Here is a 27,653-nt window from a genome sequence, read left to right as displayed (position 1 = left end):
TATATATACACACAGACGGACAAAATGGTGGTGGCTAACCAACCGGACATAGTGGTGGTAGACAAACAGAAGAAGACGGCCGTAGTGATCGATGTAGCGGTTCCGAATGACAGCAATATCAGGAAGAAGGAACACGAGAAGCTGGAGAAATACCAAGGGCTCAGAGAAGAGCTCGAGAGGATGTGGAGGGTGAAGGTAACGGTGGTCCCCGTGGTAATCGGAGCACTAGGTGCGGTGACTCCCAAGCTAGGCGAGTGGCTCCAGCAGATCCCGGGAACAACATCGGAGATCTCTGTCCAGAAGAGCGCAGTCCTGGGAACAGCTAAGATACTGCGCAGGACCCTCAAGCTCCCAGGCCTCTGGTAGAGGACCCGAGCTTGAAGGATAAACCGCCCGCAGGGGCGTGCTGGGTGTTTTTTTTTGTTTTTTAATATATATCCTATTTCAGGTCAGCTCCTCTCGCACTCAACGATCCTTCTCCTATCGCACTTGGGGCTATGTACCCAATCTCGGGTGGGGGTGATGATATCGCCCCCCTGACCTGGCGTCCTGACTCCTCCTTGCCGTAGCATTTGTGTTGTACCTCGTCAATATATAGAGGCTGGGGTCTATCACACCAGGCAAGACCCCAGGTGCAGGCTGTGTAAAGATGCCCCAGAGACAATCCAGCACATAACAGCAGGGTGCAAGATGCTAGCAGGCAAGGCATACATGGAACGCCATAACCAAGTGGCCGGCATAGTGTACAGGAACATCTGTGCCGAGTATAACCTGGAAGTCCCGAGGTCAAAATGGGAGATGCCCCCAAGGGTGGTGGAGAATGACCGAGCTAAGATCCTGTGGGACTTCCAGATACAGACGGACAAAATGGTGGTGGCTAACCAACCGGACATAGTGGTGGTAGACAAACAGAAGCAGACGGCCGTAGTGATCGATGTAGCGGTTCCGAATGACAGCAATATCAGGAAGAAGGAACACGAGAAGCTGGAGAAATACCAAGGGCTCAGAGAAGAGCTCGAGAGGATGTGGAGGGTGAAGGTAACGGTGGTCCCCGTGGTAATCGGAGCACTAGGTGCGGTGACTCCCAAGCTAGGCGAGTGGCTCCAGCAGATCCCGGGAATAACATCGGAGATCTCTGTCCAGTAGAGCGCAGTCCTGGGAACAGCTAAGATACTGCGCAGGACCCTCAAGCTCCCAGGCCTCTGGTAGAGGACCCGAGCTTGAAGGATAAACCGCCCGCAGGGGCGTGCTGGGTGTTTTTATATATATATATATATATATATTTGGAACAGAGGATCGCAAGTTCGATTCCTGCCTGGGGCGTCTGTATCCAGTAAGGGTCCTAAGGCTAGACCCCCTATGCTAAGCAAGCCTACCGCAGACATGAGCGAGACAGATAAATATGAAGGCATGCCGGCTCGGACGTCACCCGGATCAACAAGGTCCGCGTCAGGTGTTGAGGAACCAGGGCACCCTGACGAAAAGTGGGCTACTGGAACAAGAAGGCATCGGTGGGCAAGAGACGAAAACAGGGCGTTGTTGGAATGCTACTATGCAAGTAACCCTGGCGGAAGGGGCTACATGAATAGGATGAGGGACCTATGGATTCTTCGATACCCAACATCCACAATGACGGCGAAACAACTAGTAGCTCAGTGTTCCAACATTCGAAAGAAGGGACTGCTCTCACAGCTAGAGATTGACGAGGTACAACACAAATGCTACGGCAAGGAGGAGTCAGGACGCCAGGTCAGGGGGGCGATATCATCACCCCCACCCGAGATTGGGTACATAGCCCCAAGTACGATAGGAGAAGGATCGTTGAGTGCGAGAGGAACTGACCTGAAAAATAGGATCATGGCCAAGCTTGAAACCTGGATCCCCCGTAGCCGGTTACCAAGATTACGTGAAGTACCCTCAGAAGGTCTGCTACATGATGTTAATGCAGCACTACGGGCAATACCTACAACCACGATTACCAACACTAACAAGCTGATCTACAATACGGCAGCAGTGATCAGTGAGATGCTTGGCTACAAGTTGAACAGCGACAAGGGGCAGTACCCTCCATGGAGAAGGAGGCTAGAGGGCAAGATCAAAGTAGCACGGAGGGAGGTTAGCCAACTAACGGAGTTGCAGAAAGGTGCGACAAATAAGGTCCCTAAGAAATACAGCAAGCTGTCCATACCTGAGGCCTTGGAAACTGCCAAGCAAAGACTCACAGCCTTGGCCAGCCGCTTGAGGAGGTACACCAGAGAGATAGAAGGCAGGAGAATAAACCAGCTGTTCTCCACAGAACCAGCAAAGGTGTACTCTCATTGGCAAGGGAACAATAAGAGAACAGCACCACCAAGGCTGGAGACAGAGCAATACTGGAAGAGCATATGGGAGAAGGATGCAACCCATAACGGCAATGCTCAGTGGCTAGAGGATCTGAGGGCAGACCACAGCGACCTCCCTGAACAGGGTCCAGTAACCATCACAGTGGCAGATATCCAAGAAAGGGTCTCCAGTATGAAGAGTTGGACAGCACCAGGGCCCGACATGGTTCACGCCTACTGGCTAAAGAAGCTGACTGCACTCCACGAGCGTCTGGCAGCACAAATGAACCAGCTGCTAGTTAACGAGAGACACCCGGAATGGCTAACTGAAGGCCGGACGGTCCTGATCCCCAAGGACCCCAAGAAGGGACCGGTCCCCTCCAACTACCGACCAATAACCTGCCTCAGTACTACATGGAAGCTCCTGTCAGGCATCATATCGGCTAAGATGAACAGGCACATGGGTCAATACATGAGCGGGACACAGAAAGGAATTGGCAAGAATACCAGAGGCGCAAAACACCAGCTACTGGTAGACAGAACAATCAGCCGAGACTGCAAGACCAGACTGACCAACCTGTGCACTGCCTGGATTGATTACAAGAAGGCCTATGACTCAATGCCCCACAGCTGGATACTGGAATCCCTAGAATTGTACAAGATCAATGGGACCCTAAGAGCCTTCATCAGGAACTCAATGGGGATGTGGCGTACAACACTAGAGGCCAACTCCAAGCCCATAGCACAAGTCACCATCAAGTGCGGGATCTACCAAGGAGATGCTCTGTCCCCACTGCTGTTCTGCATAGGCCTGAACCCCCTCAGTGAGATCATTAACAAGACTGGCTACGGATACCGACTACGGAACGGAGCAGTTGTCAGCCACCTCCTGTACATGGATGACATCAAGCTGTATGCCAAGAGTGAACGAGACATCGATTCACTGATCCACACTACCAGGCTATACAGCAATGACATTGGAATGTCGTTCGGACTGGAGAAGTGTAGTCGGATGGTAACAAAGAGAGGGAAGGTAGTCAGAACTGAGGGGATTGAACTACCAGAAGGCAACATTGCAGACATAGAGGACAGTTACAAGTACCTGGGGATCCCGCAGGCGAATGGGAACCATGAAGAGGCCGCTAGAAAAGCTGCAACCACCAAGTACCTGCAGAGGGTCAGGCAAGTCCTGAGGAGTCAGCTGAATGGTAAGAACAAGATCCGGGCCATCAACACGTACGCCCTGCCCGTGATCAGGTACCCTGCTGGGGTAATAGGCTGGCCAAAGGAGGAGATAGAAGCCACTGACATAAAGACAAGAAAGCTCCTTACCATGCATGGAGGGTTTCACCCCAAATCCAGCACCCTGAGGCTGTACGCTAAGCGCAAGGAAGGGGGCCGGGGACTGGTGAGTGTCAGCACCACAGTCCAGGATGAGACAACGAACATCCAAGAATACATTGGGAAGATGGCCCCAACTGACTGAGTGCTCAGTGAATACCTCAGGCAGCAGAAACCCAAGAAAGAGGAGGGAGACGAGGAACCATCATGGAAGGACAGGCCCCTGCACGGTATGTACCACCGGCAGATAGAGGAGGTGGCTGATATCCAGAAATCCTACCAGTGGCTGGACAAAGCTGGACTGAAAGACAGCACAGAGGCACTAATCATGGCAGCACAAGAACAAGCTCTGAGCACAAGATCCATAGAGGCTGGGGTCTATCACACCAGGCAAGACCCCAGGTGCAGGCTGTGTAAAGATGCCCCAGAGACAATCCAGCACATAACAGCAGGGTGCAAGATGCTAGCAGGCAAGGCATACATGGAACGCCATAACCAAGTGGCCGGCATAGTGTACAGGAACATCTGTGCCGAGTATAACCTGGAAGTCCCGAGGTCAAAATGGGAGATGCCCCCAAGGGTGGTGGAGAATGACCGAGCTAAGATCCTGTGGGACTTCCAGATACAGACGGACAAAATGGTGGTGGCTAACCAACCGGACATAGTGGTGGTAGACAAACAGAAGAAGACGGCCGTAGTGATCGATGTAGCGGTTCCGAATGACAGCAATATCAGGAAGAAGGAACACGAGAAGCTGGAGAACTACCAAGGGCTCAGAGAAGAGCTCGAGAGGATGTGGAGGGTGAAGGTAACGGTGGTCCCCGTGGTAATCGGAGCACTAGGTGCGGTGACTTCCAAGCTAGGCGAGTGGCTCCAGCAGATCCCGGGAACAACATCGGAGATCTCTGTCCAGAAGAGCGCAGTCCTGGGAACAGCTAAGATACTGCGCAGGACCCTCAAGCTCCCTGGCCTCTGGTAGAGGACCCGAGCTTGAAGGATAAACCGCAGGGGCGTGCTGGGTGTTTATATATATATATATTAGGGGTGCAACGATACTCGTATCGATATTGAACCGTTCGATACAGTGCTTTCGGTTCGGTACGCATATGTATCGAACAATACAAAATAAATTTTTTATTTATTTTATCAACTTTCCTTCTGACGATGCTGTCTGTGTTGAGCGCTCAGTGGATCTGCGCTTGACAGTGCAGCCTAGGCGGAGTAGTCGAACGCAGATTCACTGAGCGCAGGGCAAGCTAGCGAGACAGAAGTTAAGCTCTCCTTGCAACATGGCAAATTGAACCTCCCCCACCCTCATTCAGATCTGGCGTTTGGAACTATTTTGGTTTTCATGTGAGGTATGACCCTGAAGGTAAGCGCGTCATGGACTAAAGTAAAACAGTATGTTGGATGTGCATGGGTGGGAGCTAGTGTGTTAGCGCAGTTAGCTCGTCCAGCCCCATGCACAGGCGATCTACTGTAGCTCGTTAACGGAGATTTGCCGTGTTGTGGCGTTAACTCATTTCAACGAGATTTACGCTGACAGCACTAGTGGGAACACAACGAATATGACTGCACATTTACACCGACATCATCCTAGTGCAAAGACAAGTGGAAGCAGACAAAAACAACAAGCACGCATGCTACTAACTTTACCCGAGTCATTTAGACAGCCGTTAGCACATGATTCTCCTTATGGGGACCTGATATGTTTAATATGCTGCTGAGAATATAGCCCAGAAGAAGCGGATAGTATAGCTTTTATTTTGGAAAGAGACATTTCTCTGTAATAAACTCTCTTTTCCAAAGATGAGTGATTCCTCAATCAGATACAGGGCTTGCAAAATCACCTGCCCGTTGTCCCGTGGCTAGCGATTTTTCCAGTCGGGCTACCAAAATCTATCTCTGCCCTGCCCGTCGGGCTATCGTAGGAATGAAAAATATATGTCAATGCTTTTGCATTCTTTCGGAAATGTAGCTGGGTAATTATGTCATTGGCATCGGTGAGCCACTGCCAATATGTGACATATTGAAATCGAGTTTGAATTTGCGCTTGTTTTTTGCTTTCACTTGTTTCACTTTGCAATCCCGGGAACTGTGTATAGAGAGCGACAGCACTGATTGGTGAGTGATGATAATTTGTGCATCAATGCCTGTGACATCGTCTTATCAATCGTTAGCTTACTATGCAAACATGACAAGTGAAATCTCCCGCAGCAAGCTTAAACATGTGAGAGGTTGATCGCGCAGAGAATCGCTGAGCTTATGTGAGTGCGTGTGTAAAAGCAGCAGGATATATATTGTAGCGGGTCAGGGCTGTTCAGGGTTCTGTTTGTACAGTTATGTTTTGTTTATGTTGCCATAGTGACGGGTGACGCCCTCTCGCTGCCACGGTGTGTCCTTCCGGGGTCAGAGGGCGCCCTGTGTGTTGTTGTTGTTGTTGCTGTGCTGTTGCCGCGCTGAGCAGTTAGCTAGCGGCAGTGTTCTTCTGCAGATGTCAATAAACGGCTGTGCTCCCTGGCTAGCTCATGGGAAGCAAGACCAAACGATACCTCCGTCTCCTCCTTGTCTGAGCTCGCCACAATATTTTAGTTCTGTTGAGCCAAATAAGACAGGTCAGGGTGAAGAAATGACAGCCAAAGAAAAGCTTACCACAAAACGGAAAAGTTATGACAAATCAGACTATAAGGCAAAAAGAAAGTGCAGCTTTATGGTTTCATGGACAAAAGAATTTCTGTGGCTGCAATATGACAAGCGAAATAACCAGGGCTGCACGTGGTCCGCAGGTGCGCATTCGCTGTCAAAATAAAAAACGGGCAGAAGATAAGAAGTTGCAACGCGTGTTTGCATACATAAGATTTTCAGGAGGAGGACAGACATTTGTTTAGAACTCTTAAAGATGTCGAAGAAGCTCCTTTAAGCAATTACTGTGATGTTCCTCCACCTCCAAAGAAATGTCAGAAGGAGCCCGAACCACAAAAGAAGCACGTATTCTCGGAAAAGTAGTTGCAGGAGGTGAGCTGGCTTCAAACAAATGATGAACGCACAGAGATGTGGTGCGGAATGTGCCGTGAAAATTTAATAAATGACAAATTAAAAAGGCATGAACATTTTTTTTGTATCGAAAAAATATCAAACCGTGACACCAAAGTATCGAACCGAACCGTGAATTTTGTGTATTGTTGCACCCCTAATATATATATATGTGTATATATATATATGAAAAAAGAAGCTCAAATCACTTTTTTCATGTTGCCCCTTCATTTGTGTCTCCACAGATCCAGAGCATCACTGATTCATCCCGTGGGTCTATCCGGCGTAAGAACCCGGCTGCTGTAACAACCCAACTGAGTGTGACTGAAGACCCACCTGCTGGCAGCAAGGAGGAGAAGCCCGAGGAAGAGGTAGGATCAACTTCTCCAGCAGCGCTGATCTCAGTTTGGAGTATAACGTTTGTTTTGGTCACAGAATTTTTTAAAAATTTTTAAAAAGCACCCTAGTGTGTTAAGATTTTTATTATTTAAACAGTGAAATGCAGACTATAGGTAATCAAAGAACAGCAGCATTGAAGCATTCAACTGTCCATGTCTTAAAGGGGCAGTTTGAGATTTTGAATAATACCTTTATAGTGCTTGTATATAAAACTAAAGGAATGGTTTTATATACAAAGGAAAGGAAGCAACCTTTAGCTTAGCACAAATGTGACGCTAACCGCTGCTAGTGGTAGGGTCATGTTTATCATAAAAATATGTGAGTGATAAAGGTATCAAGCATTTTATCTAGCCCTTTGCAAGAAAGCAAGAAAGTATTTTGTTTCATTTTCCAAATATTAATCAAAAGAATCATCTAGAATCATTTGACTGCAGCAAAAAAGATGGATTCCCTTTCTGGTATTTTCAGTTTTCCGTTGAATTGATCTTATAGTATCTCATAGTATTTTCCTTTGAAGAACATTTGCATAATTTAATAGCCTTTAATATAAATAAAGCAGCATAAGGCTCCCTAATCACACTTCTCCTTCCTCTCCCTTTCTCTAACACTGTGGCTCTCTGTGACTTTACCTGCATTCCTACATTTCCACCTCAATTGTGACTCTTTCAACCTTCCATGTAATGTACATGTAAATCCACATCCGTCCACTTATCCTCTCGTCTCATAGTCAAAGTCGGCCTCTTCCCCTGTGTCCCCCCCTGCCCAGGTTCAGCTCATCCATGACAATACCACCCCGGCCAGCCCTGCAACCCCAGCCACTCCGCTGACCCCTGGAGAGGGGGCTCAGAGCCCAGGGGAGCAGGTCCAAATGACCTGGACTGAGAAGTGTGACGGCGAGCCAGCCAAGCCGCCTGGAGCAGCAACACCAGAGGGCATCAAAGACATCTTCAATATGAAGCCGTGAGTATTTTCCAATGCTTAGGGAACCTTTGGCTGTTATAAAACTGAACTACCCGCTGGTTACTAAGAAAAACAGAGCCTTGAGTCTCTTAATTGTGTTGTTTGCTTTCTTCGAATTATTGTAACACCAGAAATGGCTACTAATATAAGATTTAGGCTTGCATGCGGGAGAAATGAACTTCACTAAAGACATGAACAGTTTAGCACTGATAATGGTGTATTTCTCCTTTTGCCATGCTGCAGTGAGTGGGAGAACCTGTAAGTACTGAAGTCTCAATAAACGTCATTCAGTCCACTCATGTTTTATAACGTTCAACTCAACCACGTGAGCAGATGACAATCATTTAAAAAAAAAAATGTGTGACTGAGCGCCATGTCACCCATGTCTCCACTTGGCATCACAAAATTCTGTGTCATACGCTTTAAAATAAAATGTCTGGATGCTAATCAACATGGATATATTTTGACTTGCTCTCTGTGACTTTGTCTATTCTCAGGAACCATTCCAATGTGCGACGTATGCATACAGCTCTCCGGCTGAATGAGGTCATTGTTAAAAAGTCTTCAGAGGCCAAGCTAGTCCTTCTCAACATGCCAGGGCCACCCAGGAACCGGACAGGTGATGAAAACTGTATCCTTTACCCAAACAGTAGGTTTACTGAATGGGGTCTCTAATATATAGGTGACAGAGGTGCCAAACACAACTAATCAGCTTTGACAGTTTGGAGTTGCATTTGGATGTCGGCTAACTGGTGAGAAAGAGATTAGAATATATAACATATATATGAGTTTGCATATGAGCTTATATAGATTCACCAGTTACTTTGTTATGTACACTTGTTTAGCTGCTTGTTATTGCAAATATATAATCAGCCAGTCACAGGGCAGCAGATCGCTTCATTAAGCCATGTAGACATGGTCAAGACAGCCTGCTAATGTTCATACTGAGCAATGGGGATGATAAGTGATTTAAGTGATTTTAAATGTAGCATGGTTGTTGGTGCCAATTAGGCTGGTCTATTGCTGGTCTATTGCCAAATAGGCTAGTCTGAGTATTTCAGACACTGCCAATCTTCTGGGACTTTCCATCTTTAGGGTTTACAGACGATGGCCTGGAAAACAGAAAACATCTCTGGGCCAAAATACCTTGTTGAGGTCAGAGGTCAGAAGAGAATGGTTAGATGGGCAGAAGACCACACCAGATGCCACTGCTGTTAGCTAAGAACAGAAAACTGAGGCTATAGTTCACAAAGGCTCACTGAAACAACAGAAGATTGTCTGATGAGTCTGGATATGTGCTGCGACATTCAGCTGATAGGGTCAGAATTTGGCCACTTCAGGCCAAATGATGGTGGTTTAATGGTGTGGAGAATATTTTCCTGGTACACTTTTGGCCTCTTGGTATCGAATGAACACCACTTAAATGTTACTCACCATGTGTGTCCCTTTATGACCAAAGTGCACTCATCTTCAAGCAGGATAACACACCGTGTCACAAAGTTCAAATATCCCAAACTGGGTTCTCGAACATGTCAGTGAGTTCTCTGTACCCAGATGGCCTCCAGAGTTACCAGATATCAATCCAATAAAGAACATTTAGTATGTGGTCGAACAACTGTGTGATGCTATCATGTCAGTACAGCTCTCTGCGAAATGTCTCAGCTGAATCTATGCACAAAGAATTAAGGCAGCTCTGAAGGCAAAAAGGGGTTCCTACCTACTAGTAAAGTGTAAGTAATAAAGTGGCCAGTGAGTGTATAAGAATACTGTGTCATGGATGTGTAAGACAGTGTTTTATACATCTGTAAAGGTTCAGTTTCAAATTCTAATTAAGTCTTCAAATGTTTAAATATAAATGATAAAATGCTTCTGAAATAAAATTCTGATTGTGTTAAACTTTGTTTATCAATCCACACACAATCATATTGAGTTTGGGCCCCGAGCCTCTATGTAACTTTGTGAAAGATTTGAATTGTGTGTTAAAGCAATCTACAGAGGGTTTGGGTCAGTAAGTTAATTGTCTTGATTTCAGGAACAGTAATAATTTGTTATCAGAAACATTCTGTTTAATGGGTCTCTAAAGATCTAATTAGGATTTCAAAGCACAAACCATTATTGCAGAAATCAGAGAACTTTATAACTAATTTTTTCAGGCTTTAGTTTTATGTTTTATGTTTTTATTTTGTTTGTTTTTTTACAGTATATGAACCTAATTATGAAATATTTTTCTGGCAGTGTCCTTGCTTTGTTTACAACAATTTAAGCCATGAAGTCCAAGGAAACTGCTTGTAGACCTTTGTCATAAAAGTCAGGAAATGGGTATAAAAGCTTTGGGTATTTTCAGTAGCACTGTAAATTCAAAAATAGGAAAATGGAAGAAGCCAGAAATCACTCCACCTAGATCTGATCATTCAGCCAAGCTTATTACCAGACACCAGGAGATAACAAAAAGCCCAGCAGTCACTCTAACAGAGCTTCAGAAGTCCTTTCTACAGATGGAAGAACCTGCCAGAAAGACCACAATGTCATGAGCACTTCATCATTTGGACCTTTTGGGTTCGAGCAGCTAGACAGAAGCGAGTCTGACAACTTACTTGAAGTTTGTCAAACTGCATTTAAAGCCCTCTGACAGCATTAGGAAAAAGCTCCTCTGACAAGTCAAAAAGCGAACTCTTTGAATAGCACCAAAATCTTTTTAGAAGCAAGACGACAGTCATCTTTTGGACAGTTTTTTTCAAAGCCCATCTCAATGAATATATGGAGCAAACTATGATATAACACGAGTACGGTGCTTTAGTGGCTGCAGAACAAATCTGTGACTTCTCTTTACAAAACAGACAGACAGCTGCTTACAGATGCTTTCCATCCAGTCCGTCAGAACCCAAACAAATGCCAGGAAGAAAGTGATAAACGTTCCAAGTGTAGATGCCCGAGGCCTGTAAAACTGTACCTCCGAAAAACCTGGTTTCAGGTTTTCGAGGTTTCATTTTCTCATTATAGGTCATTAAGTGTAAAGTGAGCATCACAGAGCAAAAGGGGAACATTGTGAAGTGAGTGTATGAGCTGTTTCCTTAATCATTCTCTCCCAGATATGGAGTTTCTTGAGGTCCTCACTGAGGGCCTGAACCGAGTCCTCCTAGTCCGTGGAGGTGGTCGCGAGGTCATCACTATCTACTCCTGAAAGAGCAAACCCCCTCCCCTCATTATCACCCCTCTCTCAGCCCTGCTCCTGTGTCACTCGTACCCAAACCCTCTCATCAATGCTGCACCATTATTATATCATTCTTACAGTTTATTTCTATGACATAGTCCTCTCACACTCAACCAAATAACCCAGCTCAGCTTCAGCACCTCTCCGCCAGCTCCAACCCCAGCAAACCAACAAGCAGTATTAAACACTAAGCTACTCTCACTCCAGGCAAAAAACCTGCTATAAATAGTATAGGCTCTAGACTGAATTAGATGCTATCAACATTTGTTCTTGGAGACGTTTTTTGCTTTGCAAGATTGAAGTCTGCTACAGAAACTCGCACTGAGTCGCAGTGACTCGGTCAGGAGGAGGTGGTGATGGGGTCTGCATGGGTTGTTAGCTGAGGTGTGAGCACACATGCATGTATGTGTCTCTTTGTTTTAATCTAGGTAGATTTTATTTATTTTTTTCCCCTGTTCGAACACAAATGTGGCATAGACACGGCTTCTCCACGGAGAGATCGAGAGCCAGCTGAAATGAGATCAATGTAGGATTGTCTATTCGGTTCCCTCGTGGTGATCGGACACTTCCCACAGCGTTCCAGCCTGCTGTCTACGATGTGAATAACCGTTTAAGGCAAAAGACACTTCTACCCACAGTCAGTGTCACCTGCTAGAGGACGTATGTATGAGTAATTCACAATGGCATTTGAAAAAAGTGAAATGGCATGTGGATCAGACTTGCAGTATTATCTTTAAATTGATGCTCCACTCGTTCTGTTGATTCCATCACCTACACTCCTTTCAGCTCATTTCTTAGTGGCTGTTCATCCCTGTGGCCACTGTTAGTGCCAAAAAATACAAGGCTAGCTTAGTTTGTCGAGATTGACCCACAATTAAACTGTGAATAGCAGAAGCCTGGTGTGACAGCAGAGTGGGGAGAGATGACAAAGCCCCCTCTGAGGAGATTATCAGCGCCAGCACCCCTCGACCTCTCGTGTGGATCACTGTAAATAATGTACAAGCTCTGACACGTTGTTCAGTATGAGTGTAGTATTTTTGTGACATACTAAAAAGATTCTAATGGAAAGGAAAAACAGAGACAGCTTAAAACAGCTGCTTTAAAAAAAAGGTTATTTATTTATTTATTGGATTTATTTATTGGATGGCATAGGCTCCTTTCACTATGATAAGCGTCATTGTAACCTCGACAAAGCACTGCACCTGCACTGTCCACCACTGTGCGACGAGTGAAATTTTGATGATTTCATCAAGTTCATTAAGAAAAAAAAATACTAAATGTTATTTTTTCATGTAGAGAGCAAATATGTATTTACGTTTATAGACTGAATTTACACATATTGATGAAATAGCTGTATATCATCTTGGCATTCATAGCTCTGCCACTGTTTTGCCAAACTTCAATACATTAAATGTGCCATATCGAAGTTTTTTCAGAGAAGTGGGAAACAAAATTCTGACAATTGAAGTTAGAGAGAACAAAGTGTCATTAAAAAAAAAAAAGGTAAAAGGAGGCGTCTACAGGAAACTAGCATGGTGATGACACTGTAGTTGGAACTTCACCCTATAGATAATTAAAGAATACATGTTCAGCCCTCCATAAAACGTCCAGCTGTTGTCGATATCTGCTCTTGCCCAGTTGAGTTTTTGAACATCTATTGGTTATTTGTTTATAGGGTCTAGCCTAAATAAATAGAGAGGACAATGGCTTCTGTAGCTACTCACTTTGTCCACAAGAATGAACTCTATGCAGTAGACTACTCTCCAGTGAGATTTTCTATCCTATTTGATTGGTTGTGAACAAATCATATTTACGTTTGAAGAAGAGTGCATTTTTGAAGGAATGTGCAATGGTTGAAATCTGGACTCGCGTGATCACGTTATTTATTTTTTTACACATATATTTTGTATATGTAGATTTCGTAAGTCTTATAAAATCCAAAATCATCTCACTCTGACCAAGGACAGCTGTCACTTTACTTTGATTGCTCCTGTTTCTTTTCTTAAAGAAACTGTTTTTGGTCATTTGCACTTCTAGTAGAAATATACAGTAAATATAAATAAACATATATATATATAAAAATATATATATACAGTATATACGATATAGGGAAGCAAAACAAATTAGTTTCTAGAACTATTTACAAACAGTATTAAATGTTTTTAGTGTTGCTTGAATGTCGGACCATATGTTGTGAATGCTGCTAGTATCTATAGATTTATTTGTACTGTAAATAGAGATGAGATAAATCAACATTAAAGATATAGTAAAAAGGGTATAGACATACATATCAGCGGTGGTAGCGGTGGTTATCTAACAAGACACGGCTGTACCTGTACACATTTGGCCCGTGATCTCTCGACAGGGTTAGCTTTCTGTTTTATTAGAAAACTATACTGAATATCTTGATGCAATATTATAACTGAGGGCAAAACCGTCACCCTTTATTGTCTTTTCTAAAACGTGCTCTCGAAATTACTATTTTTAATCCCCTGAGTAAAGCGAACCAGTTTTTGGGGAACACGTTTTCTGTTTAGCGCTTTTAAAGAAACCGAGTGGAATTGCCAAAACATTAAAACATGAATATTTGTTTTGAGACTTTTAAACACACCTACCTGTGACACCTGAAGACAAGTAGCCCACTCCTAGTTTCAAAGATTTCTCTGTGCCAAGTGATGAAGAATTTATTTATTATGCTTGTCACAAAAAAGGGGGGAGGGGGTTGTTTGACACTCACCTGTTTTTGAAGAACATGGTTATTTTGGGATTGTCTCTACAACATTGCCTGCATCAACTGAGCCTTTTAAATTTATTCAAAAGAAAAGATATCTGATGTTTATTGGAGAAGTTTATTGGAAATAAATTTAGTTATGGAATTATAAATGTTTTATAATTGCTGTTTGCATGGTACCATGTGGCAATATTTGTTTTAGTGATTTTATATCGTGATGACTTACATGTTTTAAGGTGCAGAGTCGGAGTGGTGGAGAAAGGTGTCAAACATTCTCAATGAGTTTCCGATTTTGAGAACTCAGGAGTGTTGCCGCACAGTCGGCAGCATGGTTTAACATTGAAAATAAGTTGTTTTTTTTTTTGCAAAAAACTCAAACAAAAAACAAAAACAAAATAGGAAAAAGTATGAGTTCACTATATTGTTAATCGTTATATTTCAATCTCGCTCAAGTAGTCTTATGTAATGTGATAGAAGATTTTGAGTTTGCAAATAGACGAGCCTTGGGAATAGTCATTTCACATTTTTGTAAATATGAATATCACAAATCAAGGACACTGTAATCTGCTAGTGTTGTCTTTTGTTGTACACTGTTCTATCACTGTGGGCAAAGTCTTAGAGTTTTGTAAGATTATGTGCAATATTGTTCTCATATTGGTATTTTTTTCCCATTTTGTCATAATTTCAGTTTATATAAATAACTGGAGATGTCAGCAGTCTCTTAAATTTTTAGAGTGTTTGTCACCAGGTCTTTTGGACCAGAAAAACCTAAAGTGTTTAACCAAAATGTGGCAGAGGCAGCACAGCACTTTACACTGAGGGGCACTCTGTGATAGAGGGGTCGGATGGCAAAAGAGCCAGCCCGCTCTGCACAGACTCTGTCCCACAGTGATCCCTGGTGGCACAAGAGTGTATTTACAGCCAGCTCTGGTGGTCTGACAGCTCAGACTAAAAAGAATAAATAAATATCATGAAATCCCATCATCTTGCTGCGGTTCCCAGCTGCAACAGTTCAGATTATTAATTTTGTTACATCTTATCATTTGACCGTTTTCTTGGACATTTTTAGCATGCATCACTTTTTTCTTTCCTTTTTTTCCTTGCCAAACTTCTTTAAAAGAATAATAGTAACTGTTAAATTTCTAGTGCTTGTCACTCAATCTGTGAGGTGAGCCTTCCCAGAATTCCCCCTCAACCCCACTGCTCAGCCCTTCTGCCCCAGCTCCCTGGTCTCCCCCATCCCAACCACGAAAATCCACCCCAGCTCTGTATTTTAAATGTGACTGCAGTATAATTCTGAGAAATGATCAAAGAATATAAAACTCGCGCTTCCAAACCTGGTACAGGCTCTGCTTGGACAAGGTGCGATAGTCGATTTAAAAACCAGCACGTCCCTCTCCCCCCTGAACTGATCCGTGATTTAGATCAGATCTTTCACCTGCACAACTGTAGCATGAGGCAAACTTGCCAGTGATCATTACCCAGTCTCCATCCTAAAATGGATATTAAGGGCTCTGAAACACATCTGTTACTGGGTTGAGGAGGCTGTCGTGTTAAGACACCAACAGAGAAGTACAAAACTAATCCCAGATTATTGCAGACGGGGGGCACACAGTCTGTAGCTGAAATAAGATCCTACCCCCTCAATATTATCTTCACAGAAGCATCAGATGTGCCTGATATGGAAGGTAATGCAACAGCTGCACTTACATTTCACACAGTCGATCTCTCTGGGAGTCAGATGAGAAAAACTCAAGCGGCTATTCATGCAGTGCAAGCAGAGCCCCACTCCGGTTATGTTGTGTAACTCAGTGCATGCATGCAACTACCCCGAACAAGGTGTTTTGAAAATATATTGGGTGTTTGTGGTATAAAAGTATTTGGTTTATATCAGACACTTTTGTTTGTAGTAGTAGAATATTTTTCCTTAGCACTGGCCCATTGTATCCCAGGATGAATATTATTCTAGTATGAGATTCTATTTTTTATGGTAGATCTGTTGACATGGTCCTCTCATTGTGTCTAATAGCTGGAGATGAAGTGATTACCAAAGTATATTTCAGTTAACTACATAAATGAGTGTGAAAATGTGTGCTCCAGTGAATTAGATGAAGACATGTGCAAATTGTTTACCTTCTTATCAAAATTTGTAGCAAATGTCACTCCCCTGAGAATACTGTTTCAACAAGGTAAAACAAAGAACACTGGACGTGCCAAGGTATTATAGGAGACGCCTGCTAATTTTTATTTTTAAATGTTTGAAAAAGCAGTAAGTCTGCTGCCTGTCCAAAACTGGTGATGTACCTCTTTTCAGTCACCAGTTTTGGTTTTATTCAGTGTATTGTTAGAAGTATTTCCAACTACCAAAACGGATTTGCTATTTAGGCTTTCAAATGACCTTAAGAGGACAAGTTGTGCATTTTGGGAAGGGCACAGGTATTGGTTTATTGCATTTTGTGCAATAAACCAATTACGGCTTTATCAAAAGGTATATCCATCTACCAGCATCTCTGAAGCTCAAAACTAACACGCATCTAGTTTCCGTGATTGCTACTTCAAACAAGGCTTAAAAACATCATTTGTGAAAGGACTGTGTCTGGGCGTTAGTAAGTTGCTGGTCTTGACTAAGAAAGAGCAGAGTATGTAATCTGTCATTACAAACTTTGTTTTTCTGTACAGTTTAAATAAGGGGTATACACAAGTACTCAGCTTTAACAAATGCCCAGTTTCATTTGAACGATTCAGGTATTGGAGATTTGAGTTTTTCTGCTACGGACTCTCTTAACAAAGACACAGCTGTATCTAATTCAACAATATTGAAACATTGTTTCATTCTGAACCGTTTTCTACTTCCTTGATACCGTACCTGGTCTTATGGTAAAGCCGTAGTGTGTTCCTTTCAGTTCTGTGGGAGTGTGTTTGTGTGTACATGTGCACTTGTACCTGCTGGGGGCGGGGGGTGGTCATGGGCGAGGGTGGGAGGGGGCTACGTGTAAATAAAATACAGTTAGTGTGGAGGTGTTTATTTTTTTGTGTCAGTGCAAGTTAAATATTCTAAAACAAAAAAAAAAATAAATAAAAAAAAGACCTGTATTATTCTCTATTGTGGTTCATGGTACATTTAAAAGAAAAAATAAAGAGGAAAAAGTAGTTTTATCTTACATTTCATATGCTTATCTCTATGGCTTCTGGCGATACCCGTTCCATTTTATAGATTTGTCAGCACAAAATGCAATAAACCAATACCATTTTATTACAGGAATTGTGTCCGAGTTTTTAATTATGTCTTGTTTTGTTCATGAAAAAACAAAACAATGTTACAAATTAAAAGACTGTAAAACTATAAGACAATAGTTGGAAAAGAACTGAGAATTCCATCTGTAAGCAAAATGTACTTCATAACGAGACTGAATAATTATTTTCTGGCAAACAGCTGCAAAAAAAAAAAAAAAAAAAAAAAAAAAAAGTCTTCACATTTTATGAACAATGGAGGAAAAGAGATTAAAAGGTTTTACAAAAACATCCCTACAGTCTACTGATACTAAGCAAGAAAACTCACTGCACAGGAAAGTTTATGGCATCGGAGGGGAAAAAAAATAAAATTAAAATAAATTCAGGGTTCTACAGCTTTTCAGTAGTGTCGGGGGTACATAGACACAGGTGGGGCCTGACCCATGCTGGGTGCTGGTCTTGGGGCTTGCTGCTGAGAGGCCCCACTACTCACCAGATGGTTGAGAGAGGGTCCACTCTGAATGAGTGTGTCCAGAGCTTTCTGGACACTCGGGTTGTCAAAATTGATGCCTGAAGCAGAGGTGGGGGGTCTCTGAATACTGGTGGCAACTGGCATTCGGCCTGGAGGGTTTGCGTACCCCTGAGATGCAGGTGCAGGAGGACCTGGCATTGGTGGGCGGGATGGGTTTTGGGAAGGAGACTGGCCAAGAGATCCATATGAGTGTGACTGTGAGGGTGCAGAGGGGAGGCCAGTAGTGCCTGTTAACTGCCCACTGCCACTGTTGAACAGACTGAGGATTTTAGCCTGCAGCTCCTGCTGGTGACTGGGATTAGCCGAGGTGCTTGAACCCGCTGACAGACTGAGATGACCCGACTGTGGGGGTGTGTGAGTAGATGGAGGGAGTGCTGCAGCTGAAGAGGGAACTTCATGATGTACTGCTGGAGGAGGCCCAACATGGACTGGAGCTGTATGGAGACATATCAGTTATTTGCTTCTCTATAGAAATCATTGTATTCAACAGAAACGTCAATAACCATTTCCAGTCCACCAGTTCCTCTCATTTTTATGTGCATGTAAATGAAAAAAAATTAAACCAAGGAGGTGGCATTACCTGCAAGGGGATCTGCTGTGCTTCGTACCAGCCGAGCTCTTTTGTCCTTCAGGTATGCAATCAGACTGTCCAACTCGTCTGGAGTCACAAATCTACCCAACAAAACAAGATTATTCTTTCAATACAGAGAAACTAAATATCATGTAGATTACTACAACACACCATCACTAACTGATGAAATGTTGCATTCCCCAAAGCCATGTTATTTCATTGTAAAGTCTCCATGTTTCAGGATACTTGTATAAAAGCATAAAGATTTAAACCAGCTACCTATTTTCAGCCAATAGTGTGATGTTCGTAAGTAAGGAGACGGGGTGGCTCTCTCGGTCAGGCTCTCTGAGTAACACATCATCTGCCATCTTCGCAGCCTTTCTGGCTATCTCCTCACGTTCTTTTTCACGGTTTTCGATTTTGTAGGTGTCATAGTTGTGGGCAACCAGCATCATGGCGTCCTGCATGGGCATGTTTCGATGCTCTGTAAGAATAAATGCAAGAAATGAAACCAAACAAAATAAGATTCTGACACTTCTGAATTACCTGAAACGTTCCAAAAAACACGTTAATGTCATCCTGAATTACCTTGAGGTGTGCCAAACAGGATATTGACAGTGCAGGAGCGATGCACCTGATGTTGTTGGGTTATGATGATGGCAAAAGGAGTACGAGCTCGGCCTACATCCTCCAGTGCTTGAGTTAGAGACACTTCTGTGTTGAGGAAGATCAAATCCACCACCATTCCCAAGTCACGGACCTTCCGCCCAACCGTCTCAGCATACTCCCTACAGTTGGTTTTAAAGCACAAGTACAGAAGCACACACACACACACACACACACACACACACACACGAGCAGTATGAAATGAAAACATTCCATGTACTTTGAATATTTAGAGATGTTTCTGGTCCAGTATCAGTTTTTCTTCCTATAAACAACAGACTGTGGACATACTTTTGGGCTTTGTTGACAACAATTACAGAGCAGTCGACAGGACGGTCAGCGTCATGACGCCGCTGGAGTTCTTCATAGTACTGCCGATACAGTTCATTACGCCGGCGTTCTTCTGGTCGTAGACGCTCCTCTACAGGTAATGAGAGGTGGGAGTGATTTCAAAATAATGTCCGTTTAAATTTGTATCCATTTGAATTTAATTATGCAGAAATCCTGGTACTTTATATTCTTAGTGCTTTCAATTGTAAACCCAATATTACCAAAAAAAAAAAAAAAAAAAAAAGTCAAGATATTAGAGGAAAATCATGAGAATTAAACCCAAACATCTATTAAAATTCAGAGTATTCAAACCAACCAGTCCTAAACTATACCCTGTACACTGAAGACAACATACCTTCTGGCTCACGACGTCCATTCCAGGGATCTCCATAAGGATCCCTGTAGGTCTCGTCCTTCCTCCTGAAATAATCTTCTGCACCACTGCCACTACGGTAGTATCTGTCATACTCGCTTCTGCTGTATGGGAAAAATTTCAGGTTCAAACAAAAAGCTTAACCATTAAAGACTCAGTGGATGGTTTGTCAGTCACCTGTAAGCAGAATCCCGTGGGTCACCTCTGATGTCCTTGTCTCTGCTCTCTGAGCTACGGTACCGGTAATCAGGGTCACGAGAGTGGCCACCTGGTCGAGGCTCCCGGGAGTCCCTCCCATCACGGCTGTCCCGAGGCTCACGTCCGTCACGCCCATAAACAGGTGAGCGAGACCGAGGTCGGGGCTCTTTGCTGTCCCCGTAGGTGCTGTAAGGGGCCCTGAGAAAAATGTTATCCATTAGTGCAGGTTAAGAGTTGAAGCTGCCTTTGAAATATTAGAAAACAGGAATGCCTGTCCTTAGCGGATGAGGACAGGTCAATGGGCTGGTAGTGTAAAACTTGTAACGGCGCAAATAAACAAAGTTTTTTTTTTCCCCCCCCCCTTTGTTTTCCTTCTTCTTCAGACCACTTGCGTGAATTCAAACCGGTAGGTGATTCCGATAATTCTTAGCAGCAAGTTTTCAAAAATGTTCTGTGATCTACAAACACACAACTACCAACCGAACATTTAATGTTTGACCACAAATCCAGCTCTGAATAAAACAAACTTTTTGAAGGTGGTTTTATTTTGCACATACAGCGCAATAGGCTCACAGGCTGTTCATTCTTCCAGAAGTTGAACTTCCATACTATAAATGAGGTTGCAAGAATGCCAGAGACCAAGTAAAGACGTTTCAAGTAAAATCATATAATATTCTGAAATAGCATGACATACCAGTTTTGAGTCAGATTAAAGTATTTTCCTAACCGCTTGTGATTTGACAGTTTCTCTCGTTAAAAAAATAAATAAATTTATACATCAAATAAATAGTATGGTTAACCAAACATTTGCTTATTACCATGTAAAACGTAACTTTCATTAAAGGCTCAACTCCGAAGCGGTTCACAAACAAAATAAGACAAAACTACCAAAACACGAAGCGCGTTTAGCGATTATTTGTATCGCCACACAATGATACACTGCCTACTTTTCTATTCCCTAACATTTAAATTTTCCCTGGTCCACAAAAAATAAAATAAATAACGCAGTGTTACACTTACTCTATTTACACTGAAGTAATATAAAATTCCAGCAGCTAAGTGTTGTACAGAATTTATTTATAAAAAAAAAAAAAACAAAACCTGCATATTCTGTCCAAGGTACAGTGAAACACTTTACTTACAATATGACGAGATAGAAAGATGAGAAGAGTTTCCCTTAAGTGGATCAGATGAAATGCAAGACTTACAGCAAGTCAACATGGAGGAAGTCTAAAAGATAAACTTTCACACTGACCTTTAGTTACTTATCTTAACAATTCACAATAGGCAACTAAATCTAAATATGCAGAAACCCAGTGACCAGTGGAGCTGGACCATAACCTGCTGCCTCTGAAATAAGTTTCTCTGATGTGTAGGATGCTCTGTAGCATGTACTCAGTCATAAACTGTATGGTGATCACTGAGCTGGTTAAAGGAATACATAACAAAGCTTAAACTAAAAATACAAGACCATACTGGCAATTATGGGGTCTTTTTTGTATTATTATTATTTTTTTTTTTTTTAAATATAAATACAAAAGGTACTCTATGGAGTTTGGACCACTAACAACCTGCAGCTGTGGTTTTGAGGATAGGTCAACATGGTTTGTATTTTGTGCAGACATCAGCTGATGCAACGGTTTTATGTTATACACTGCTACTATTCAACTTTAGATCAGATACATACGCCTAATTAAAAATGTAAAATATTAATGATAAAAATATTGTTGTGAGGCATAGACCTTCCTACAGGATATGAAACATGAGAAAGTGACACACGATAGTCCTATCGTCACGCAAAGAACACCAGTGCTGAAAAAGAGCCACGACGTGAAGAATGTTTGAGACAAAGACACTTAAATTACATCCATATGTCTCTATTCTTTATTTCAACACATCAGTAAACTTTTAACTTTGGTTGAAATACTGAATCCGGCATAAACAAATCCATCTAATGGTGCAGTAGCATCCATAAAGCGAACTTCTTCACTGGTGGAAATTACAGGTGAGGATATAGTTAAATACCTTTTTTTTTTTTTTTTAAAAACCAACAACTGTGGCGATGGTAGTTCTTCACACTCATTTCGCGTTACTTTACCTTCGTGGAGGGCTCTGCTGGGATTGAGGTTTAGCTTGCCGTCGCTCCACTGCCATATTTACATCTGAAAATAAATCAATCCAAACGTTGAACACAACAGTGACATGGAGATCTGCTAATGATGTTCACGCAAAAAATGGAAGTGGCTGCGTCACCGTCCAAATGAAACAGAGTGCCAGGATCCAAATTTTAAAATCCAAAAAGGACGGAAGTTCAAAATGCAGAAGATTCTGTCGCCCAATCTGTCAAATTGAGTTTGAGATGAACCCAAAATGATGGACGTCTTTTCTCCGGGTCAAAATTTGCAAGAAACTAGCAGAGCTTGAATGTATTAGATTTTCAAGTTCAAATTTGGGCATCAGAAACTCCCCAAACCAAAAAGGTGACACATCTGAATCCGCGTTGAAATATCGTACACAACAGCATTGCCAGAATTTAAAAATGCATGTTTGCCTTTATTGTTGATTTGCAAGTTCAAAAAGGAAAAGAAGGAGGAGAGAGAGAAAGGGAAAAAAAAAAAAAAAAAAAAAAAAGCACCGTGCGTTCGTGGTTGATCAGACTCTAAACGTAGGGGTAATTTAAAAGAAATAAATAAAAAATAAATACATTTTATTCCTAAATTCAGACAAATAATTATGCCATTCAATTTTTTTTTTTTTTTTTATTATTATTAGCACATAACCTGACCTTATTCTTTCATTAGCTTGTTTTTTTTGGAACACAAATAATAACTCCTTCAGCCATACAATCACATCACTTGCAGTTAAGGCTTACCTATTTTATAACCTTTATATATTCGACCTTTTTGGGCCGCCTTTGCAGCTTCGGCTTCCTCAACGCGTTCAAATTGTACAAATCCGAACCCACGAAACATGGATACGCCTGGAAGAGGAATATTTTAAGTGCACAACCTTAGGACAATTCTGAAGAGCCATTTTTGATCAAAATACCCATTTATTCCCTTTTAAATATATAAATTAGAACATTCTTGTATTTCATGCGAACTTGTCTGTAATTTTAACTAGTCAAAAATATTTCACGACTTTTAGGGACAACCTCCCTAATGCATACTGTCGTCATGTCATTAAAACTTGCATTGTGTTTACTGACCGACTACCTTCCCGTATGGGCTGAACAGGTCTTCCAAATCCTTCTTTTCCATGTCGGAGGTCGGCAAATTCCCAACAAAAATCCTCCTCTCCAAATCTCTAGGATCATTACTGCTGCAAGAGCGCGAATAGCGCCCTGGTGATAGGCTGCGACTCCTTCGGCGAGACATGATTAGATCCCAAGTTCACCGGTTTGTATCTTCGTGCGTCTCAAATGCTTGAACAGGTTTGGTTTGTTCACTTAAGAGATCAAATTCCTTGGAAGGATAAAAGGTCAGACAGAGCATCAAAAAGAGTTCAATCTTCAAATCGAAATTAAACTGGAAATGTACCGTTAAATCATAAACCACTCCAAAATATTTACATATATTTATAATTTTCTAATTTAATTAACCTGTTGTGCAACAGGTTAATACACAAAAGGAAAAAAAGTTGCACTGCAAGTGATATTTTTTTTCCTTTTTAATAAATGTTGATTTATGGTAGCTTGTGCTGAAATGAAAATATTCTCATCTCCCCATAAAATGGATTTTGGATAAAATTTTGTTTGAAATAATCGTTTATTGGATATATGCGCTTAATGAAGAAGAAAACTAGAACGTGTAAAAACAAATACATTAAATCTGTTTAAATGGCACAAGTTATGCCAGAATTTGACTGAGACGTGCATAATGAATTAAGGTTTCTTCTTGTAAAATGTGCAATGCCCCTTTTCATCTTCACTGTGTGCAGACTTTATTATTAGTGCAAAATAGATGAGTTTTCCACAAAGAAATGGCAGCAGAAGAAAATGAGACCACACTAGAAAAGCAGGACTAATCAGTGATGAAAATTCCACAAATAATGTAGGAGAAAATAAGCTGCAATTCCCACGGTGGTGTAAAGAGAAAAACTTAAAATGACTGACTATACCACTGATTGTTTCCCCTCTTTAAATTTATTTTATTTTTTTAATTTAATAAGTAATGTTCAATAACACACTTCTTTTGATCCAAAATGCAAAGTTCTCGACACCGTACCCCAGCGAAATCCAAAACGGTCCTTGGTGGTTGTATAGCGAGAGAGAGAGAAATGACAGACACCGGTGTCTGAAGTTCAGGATTCAGAGTGAGATATACTCTAGTTATAGTTGACGAGTGAAATATTTTAGAAGAAGGTTCATGGTGCAAATTTAAAGTCACACCATCCGAGAAAAATAAGCCCCATTGGGTCTCACAACAGTCCTTTGTGAAATAAATGCAGTCCTCTTCTCTTGAAATAACGCCGTCTTGAAGAAAATCAGATTAGCTGAAATGAAATCACGTTCCTGCGGTCACTCTGAAAATGCCAAAACCTAAAACGGCGCAATTTTCTTAAAAGTCCTTAGGAGAAATGTGCATTTTATGTGCCTTAGATAACGCAATATAAAATTATTTAAGGACAATAGAACCGCAAGAGGTTTTTCGGTCTCAAGATACATACAGCAGAAAGACCAGAGAGTTTCATTGCATTTATGCTTGAAGGAATTTACATAAACCTTTCAGGAAGCAGCTCCTTACATACCTTAACTTGAACCTGGATGGCCTGGATTCAGCATCCACTGAATTTAGGAACTAGTGTGTCTGAAAAAAGAAAAAAAAAAAAAAAAAAAAGATAAACACCACAATAAGCTTATGAAAGTAATCAACTGAAATGCTCTAAAATATAGTCTCAAACTGCCTTTCAGAAAATTATTGAATAAATTGATTCACAATAACAACTCTCCACACCAGCCTCAATTTCCCATGGCAGAAATTCAAGTTGCTGGAAACATTCCTCCTAGATTTTGGTTCACATTGACATGATAACATCACTGCGTTGCTGTAGATTTGTCAGCTGCAGATCCTCAATGCAAACCTCATCATTCACCACATTCCAAAGGTGCACTATTGGACTGAGATCTGGTAATTGTGGAGGCCAAGAGCACAGTGTCAACAACAACATTGTCATGTTCAAGAAACTAGTTTTGAGATGTTCTCAGGTAGGTCTGGGTGGCTAAACAATGTTCAGATGATATCAAAGAACGTGCCAAGAAAATATCCTGCCAAAAATGTCACACCAGCCTGAACCACTGATACATGTCAGGCCATTTTCATACTTTTATATGTTAGTTACAGCAAATTCAGAACACCAGACTAATCAAACCAGGCAATGTTTTACTAATCTATTTCTTGACCAATATTAGTGACCCTGTGTAAACTGTAGTCTCAGTTTCCCATTCTTAGCTGACGGGCATGGCACTTGGTGTGGTCTTCTGTTGCTGTAGCCCATCTGCACCAAGGTTTGAGATTTTATGTAGAGCAGGGCGATATGACCAAAAATATCTATCACGATATAAATTTTAAAATTTGCGATAACGATATAATTGACACTAGACAAAATACTTTACAACTTCACAACTTTAGTGCAAAAAAACCCATTAATGTATTTTCACTTAAACAAGCAGCTGTTTTTTTATGTGCATTGAAGTTATATAAAAAATTTACAGTGCAAATTCCTTGCTGACATTTTAACCAAAAGGTATTTCCAGTGGAAATTGGCCGACATATCCACAACTTAAAAAGAGGTTACACACACACACACACAATATGGTAATATTATGTTGAAGCACAGTACATATCATACATATCACTCCGGAGGCTCCTGCCTAATATAGCCGTAATGCTCCGGCAATCCATCAAGCGGTGCGGGTTCGTAGCTTAGCAAAGTCGTACTAAAACATTTGACAGATTTTCGAGCGCCGTGTACATAAAATCGTTTCGAGGTCAGTAAACACAACCAGAATTCATGCATAAGGCACACGGGATTATAAGGGGCACTGTCGATTTTCAGAAAAAAAAAAAAATCAAAGGATTGATTTTAAGTGTGCCGTATTTTCCAAACAACACGGTAATAACGACGGCCCGCTAGCATGCTCTACCAAAAATAGTGCTTTGTTGTGTATCTGACGGACGAAAGCCAAACCAGTTCCACACCACTGAAGTTGCAGCATTTTTACAAACCAATTCTGGTTCATCCGTTTCATTTAACGATCCGTGTTCGCTCTTCTCATTCTGCGTCGCCGCCATGTGCGTATGTAAACCTAGGCACTGCGCATGCGCGTTTTACCCATATTCTATCGCGATATTTCATTTTCCTATCGTTGCCCAAAATTACACCGGTATTACCGTGAACGGTATGATATAGCCCAGCCCTAATAAGATGCGCTTTTGCTTACGTTGGTTGTAAAAAATAGTTACTTCGCTTAATATTGCCTTCAATTCAAACCGGTTTGGCCACTGTCCTATGATTACCAACAAGTCATTGTAAGTATTAAAAATAAGCTGCTTCTAGGAACAAACACATAATTTTTAAGAAACCTCAAAAAAGTCAATTAGCTGTAAGTACTTCACGTGCCTTGATTTAACGGGAAAAAATAAGTAAACAAAATTTGAAGCATGTTTGTAAATGAGACATTATAATCTCAATTGGATCATCTGTATAAATGAAGGTTAAACAAAATAACTGAATGACCAGCAAAGCAAAGTAGCACATTCAAATGCCAGTCAAGTGTATCACCTCTCACCAAACGCCTTTTTAGCAATACAAATTCGACCGCGGCTCGTAATGTTACTTTCGATTGGGACTCTTCGCCAAAGCTTTCCGGTATCCGATTTACACGATACAACACTAGCTATGTAATCCAAAAATAGACTCGTTACACTGCTCATAAAACTAAGTCGGTTAACATTAAAAGCAATGCTCTCATACACCGCCATTCCGAGAGACGTTATTGGTTACGGAGTAGCTACATGGAGCTAGGTTAATGTCGGCGGTTAGCTTCTTAACGCTACCTTAACCAGGGACGTTAAAACCAAACAGATAGGTTCACAGTTACGCCTGCAAATGCTTTACGATCCACGGTTCGCTGCAAGCAATGCTATAGCAAGAACGACAGGGCGACAATGTACTTACCTTCAAAGTCTATTTCGTGTCAATTTTCAGCCACCCAGCGTCAAGATCAACCACTATCCGCTCACAATGCTGCCCTTCTTCTTCACTTAATTTACGGCAACTGGCCCCTGATATCTTCTTCTACCCCTTGTGTGGATGTAACTACCATTTCATTTAGCCTATATATCGCCACCTATTGACTAAAAATAAAATACGTGCAGTATGCCCTTCGAATCAATAAAACGAATCAGACCTTTAGAGCCATTAAAAACAATTACCAGAAAAATATACGTTTTTTTAAACGGAGTATTTTTTTTAACCCTCTAACAAATGATATAAAGGGAATTAAATAATAATTTGCATATATGCGTTGTAATTTGTATTGTATTGTATTTTCTAAACCGGTCTCTCTTTTTTTGCAATGTTTTGCTTAATTAATAAAAATAATTAGTTCACGCTATTTTGACTCAGTATAGCTTAGCGGCTTCAGATGACTGGAAGGTAGCAAGGTTGCCAGGTTGAGATGTTGTCCTCTCGGTTTGTACGTAAAAATAACGAAAGCATTATAATCCCTGAATTTCGGCATTTTATAATATGT

The 27,653-nt window shown here is 41.7% G+C and overlaps 2 protein-coding genes across 9 annotated transcripts in view; one reads left to right on the top strand and one right to left on the bottom strand.

Annotated features, from left to right (window-relative positions):
* The window catches only part of slc12a5a (solute carrier family 12 member 5a), a 197,454-nt gene extending 180,196 nt beyond the window's left edge, over positions 1-17,258 (top strand). For 2 of the 5 annotated variants that reach the window (XM_085275017.1, XM_085275022.1), the window contains exons 22-26: positions 6,941-7,066; positions 7,822-8,054; positions 8,298-8,312; positions 8,552-8,685; positions 11,144-17,258. In XM_085275017.1, the coding sequence (XP_085131143.1) occupies positions 6,941-7,066; positions 7,822-8,054; positions 8,298-8,312; positions 8,552-8,685; positions 11,144-11,235 (600 nt within the window). In that variant the 3' untranslated portion in view covers positions 11,236-17,258. The remainder of the gene's footprint in view (positions 1-6,940; positions 7,067-7,821; positions 8,055-8,297; positions 8,313-8,551; positions 8,686-11,143) is intronic. The other 3 variants (XM_085275021.1, XM_085275018.1, XM_085275023.1) reach the window with 3 other exon arrangements.
* On the bottom strand, positions 17,245-27,275 carry ncoa5 (nuclear receptor coactivator 5). Of its 4 annotated transcripts, XM_085275025.1 has the most exons (12): positions 27,077-27,260; positions 24,647-24,705; positions 23,106-23,361; positions 22,770-22,877; positions 21,996-22,059; positions 19,877-20,095; positions 19,682-19,803; positions 19,288-19,417; positions 18,919-19,121; positions 18,610-18,814; positions 18,340-18,431; positions 17,245-18,193 (listed from the first exon to the last, which is right to left on the bottom strand). In XM_085275025.1, the coding sequence occupies exons 3-12, from the start codon at positions 23,272-23,274 to the stop codon at positions 17,628-17,630; spliced, it is 1,878 nt and encodes a 625-aa protein (XP_085131151.1). In that variant the 5' UTR covers positions 23,275-23,361; positions 24,647-24,705; positions 27,077-27,260; the 3' UTR covers positions 17,245-17,627. The 4 variants fall into 4 exon arrangements, with proteins under 4 accessions (XP_085131151.1, XP_085131153.1, XP_085131152.1 ...); XM_085275027.1 differs by having other exon boundaries at positions 19,682-19,800; positions 23,106-24,705; positions 27,077-27,275; XM_085275026.1 differs by having other exon boundaries at positions 18,919-19,118; positions 23,106-24,705; positions 27,077-27,261.
* Positions 27,276-27,653: the final 378 nt, after the last annotated feature.

Source organism: Mchenga conophoros, linkage group LG5 (genome assembly GCF_057382185.1).
Source record: "Mchenga conophoros isolate Kocher_MC1m ecotype Shallow Benthic linkage group LG5, M_conophoros_male_GT1.1, whole genome shotgun sequence".
Taxonomy (NCBI): Eukaryota; Metazoa; Chordata; class Actinopteri; order Cichliformes; family Cichlidae; genus Mchenga; species Mchenga conophoros.
This window is presented reverse-complemented; position numbering and strand designations above follow the sequence as displayed.

Bases quoted from the DNA above. Each gene is read 5' to 3' on its own strand.
- ncoa5 (XM_085275025.1), bottom strand. From the start codon at position 23,274: ATGTCTCGCCGAAGGAGTCGCAGCCTATCACCAGGGCGCTATTCGCGC. The intron at 22,878-23,105 runs GTCAGTAAACAC...TTCCTCTTCCAG, and splicing joins CCCATACGGGAAGGTAGTCG to GCGTATCCATGTTTCGTGGG. The intron at 18,194-18,339 runs GTAATGCCACCT...GTCTCCATACAG, and splicing joins CACAGCAGATCCCCTTGCAG to CTCCAGTCCATGTTGGGCCT.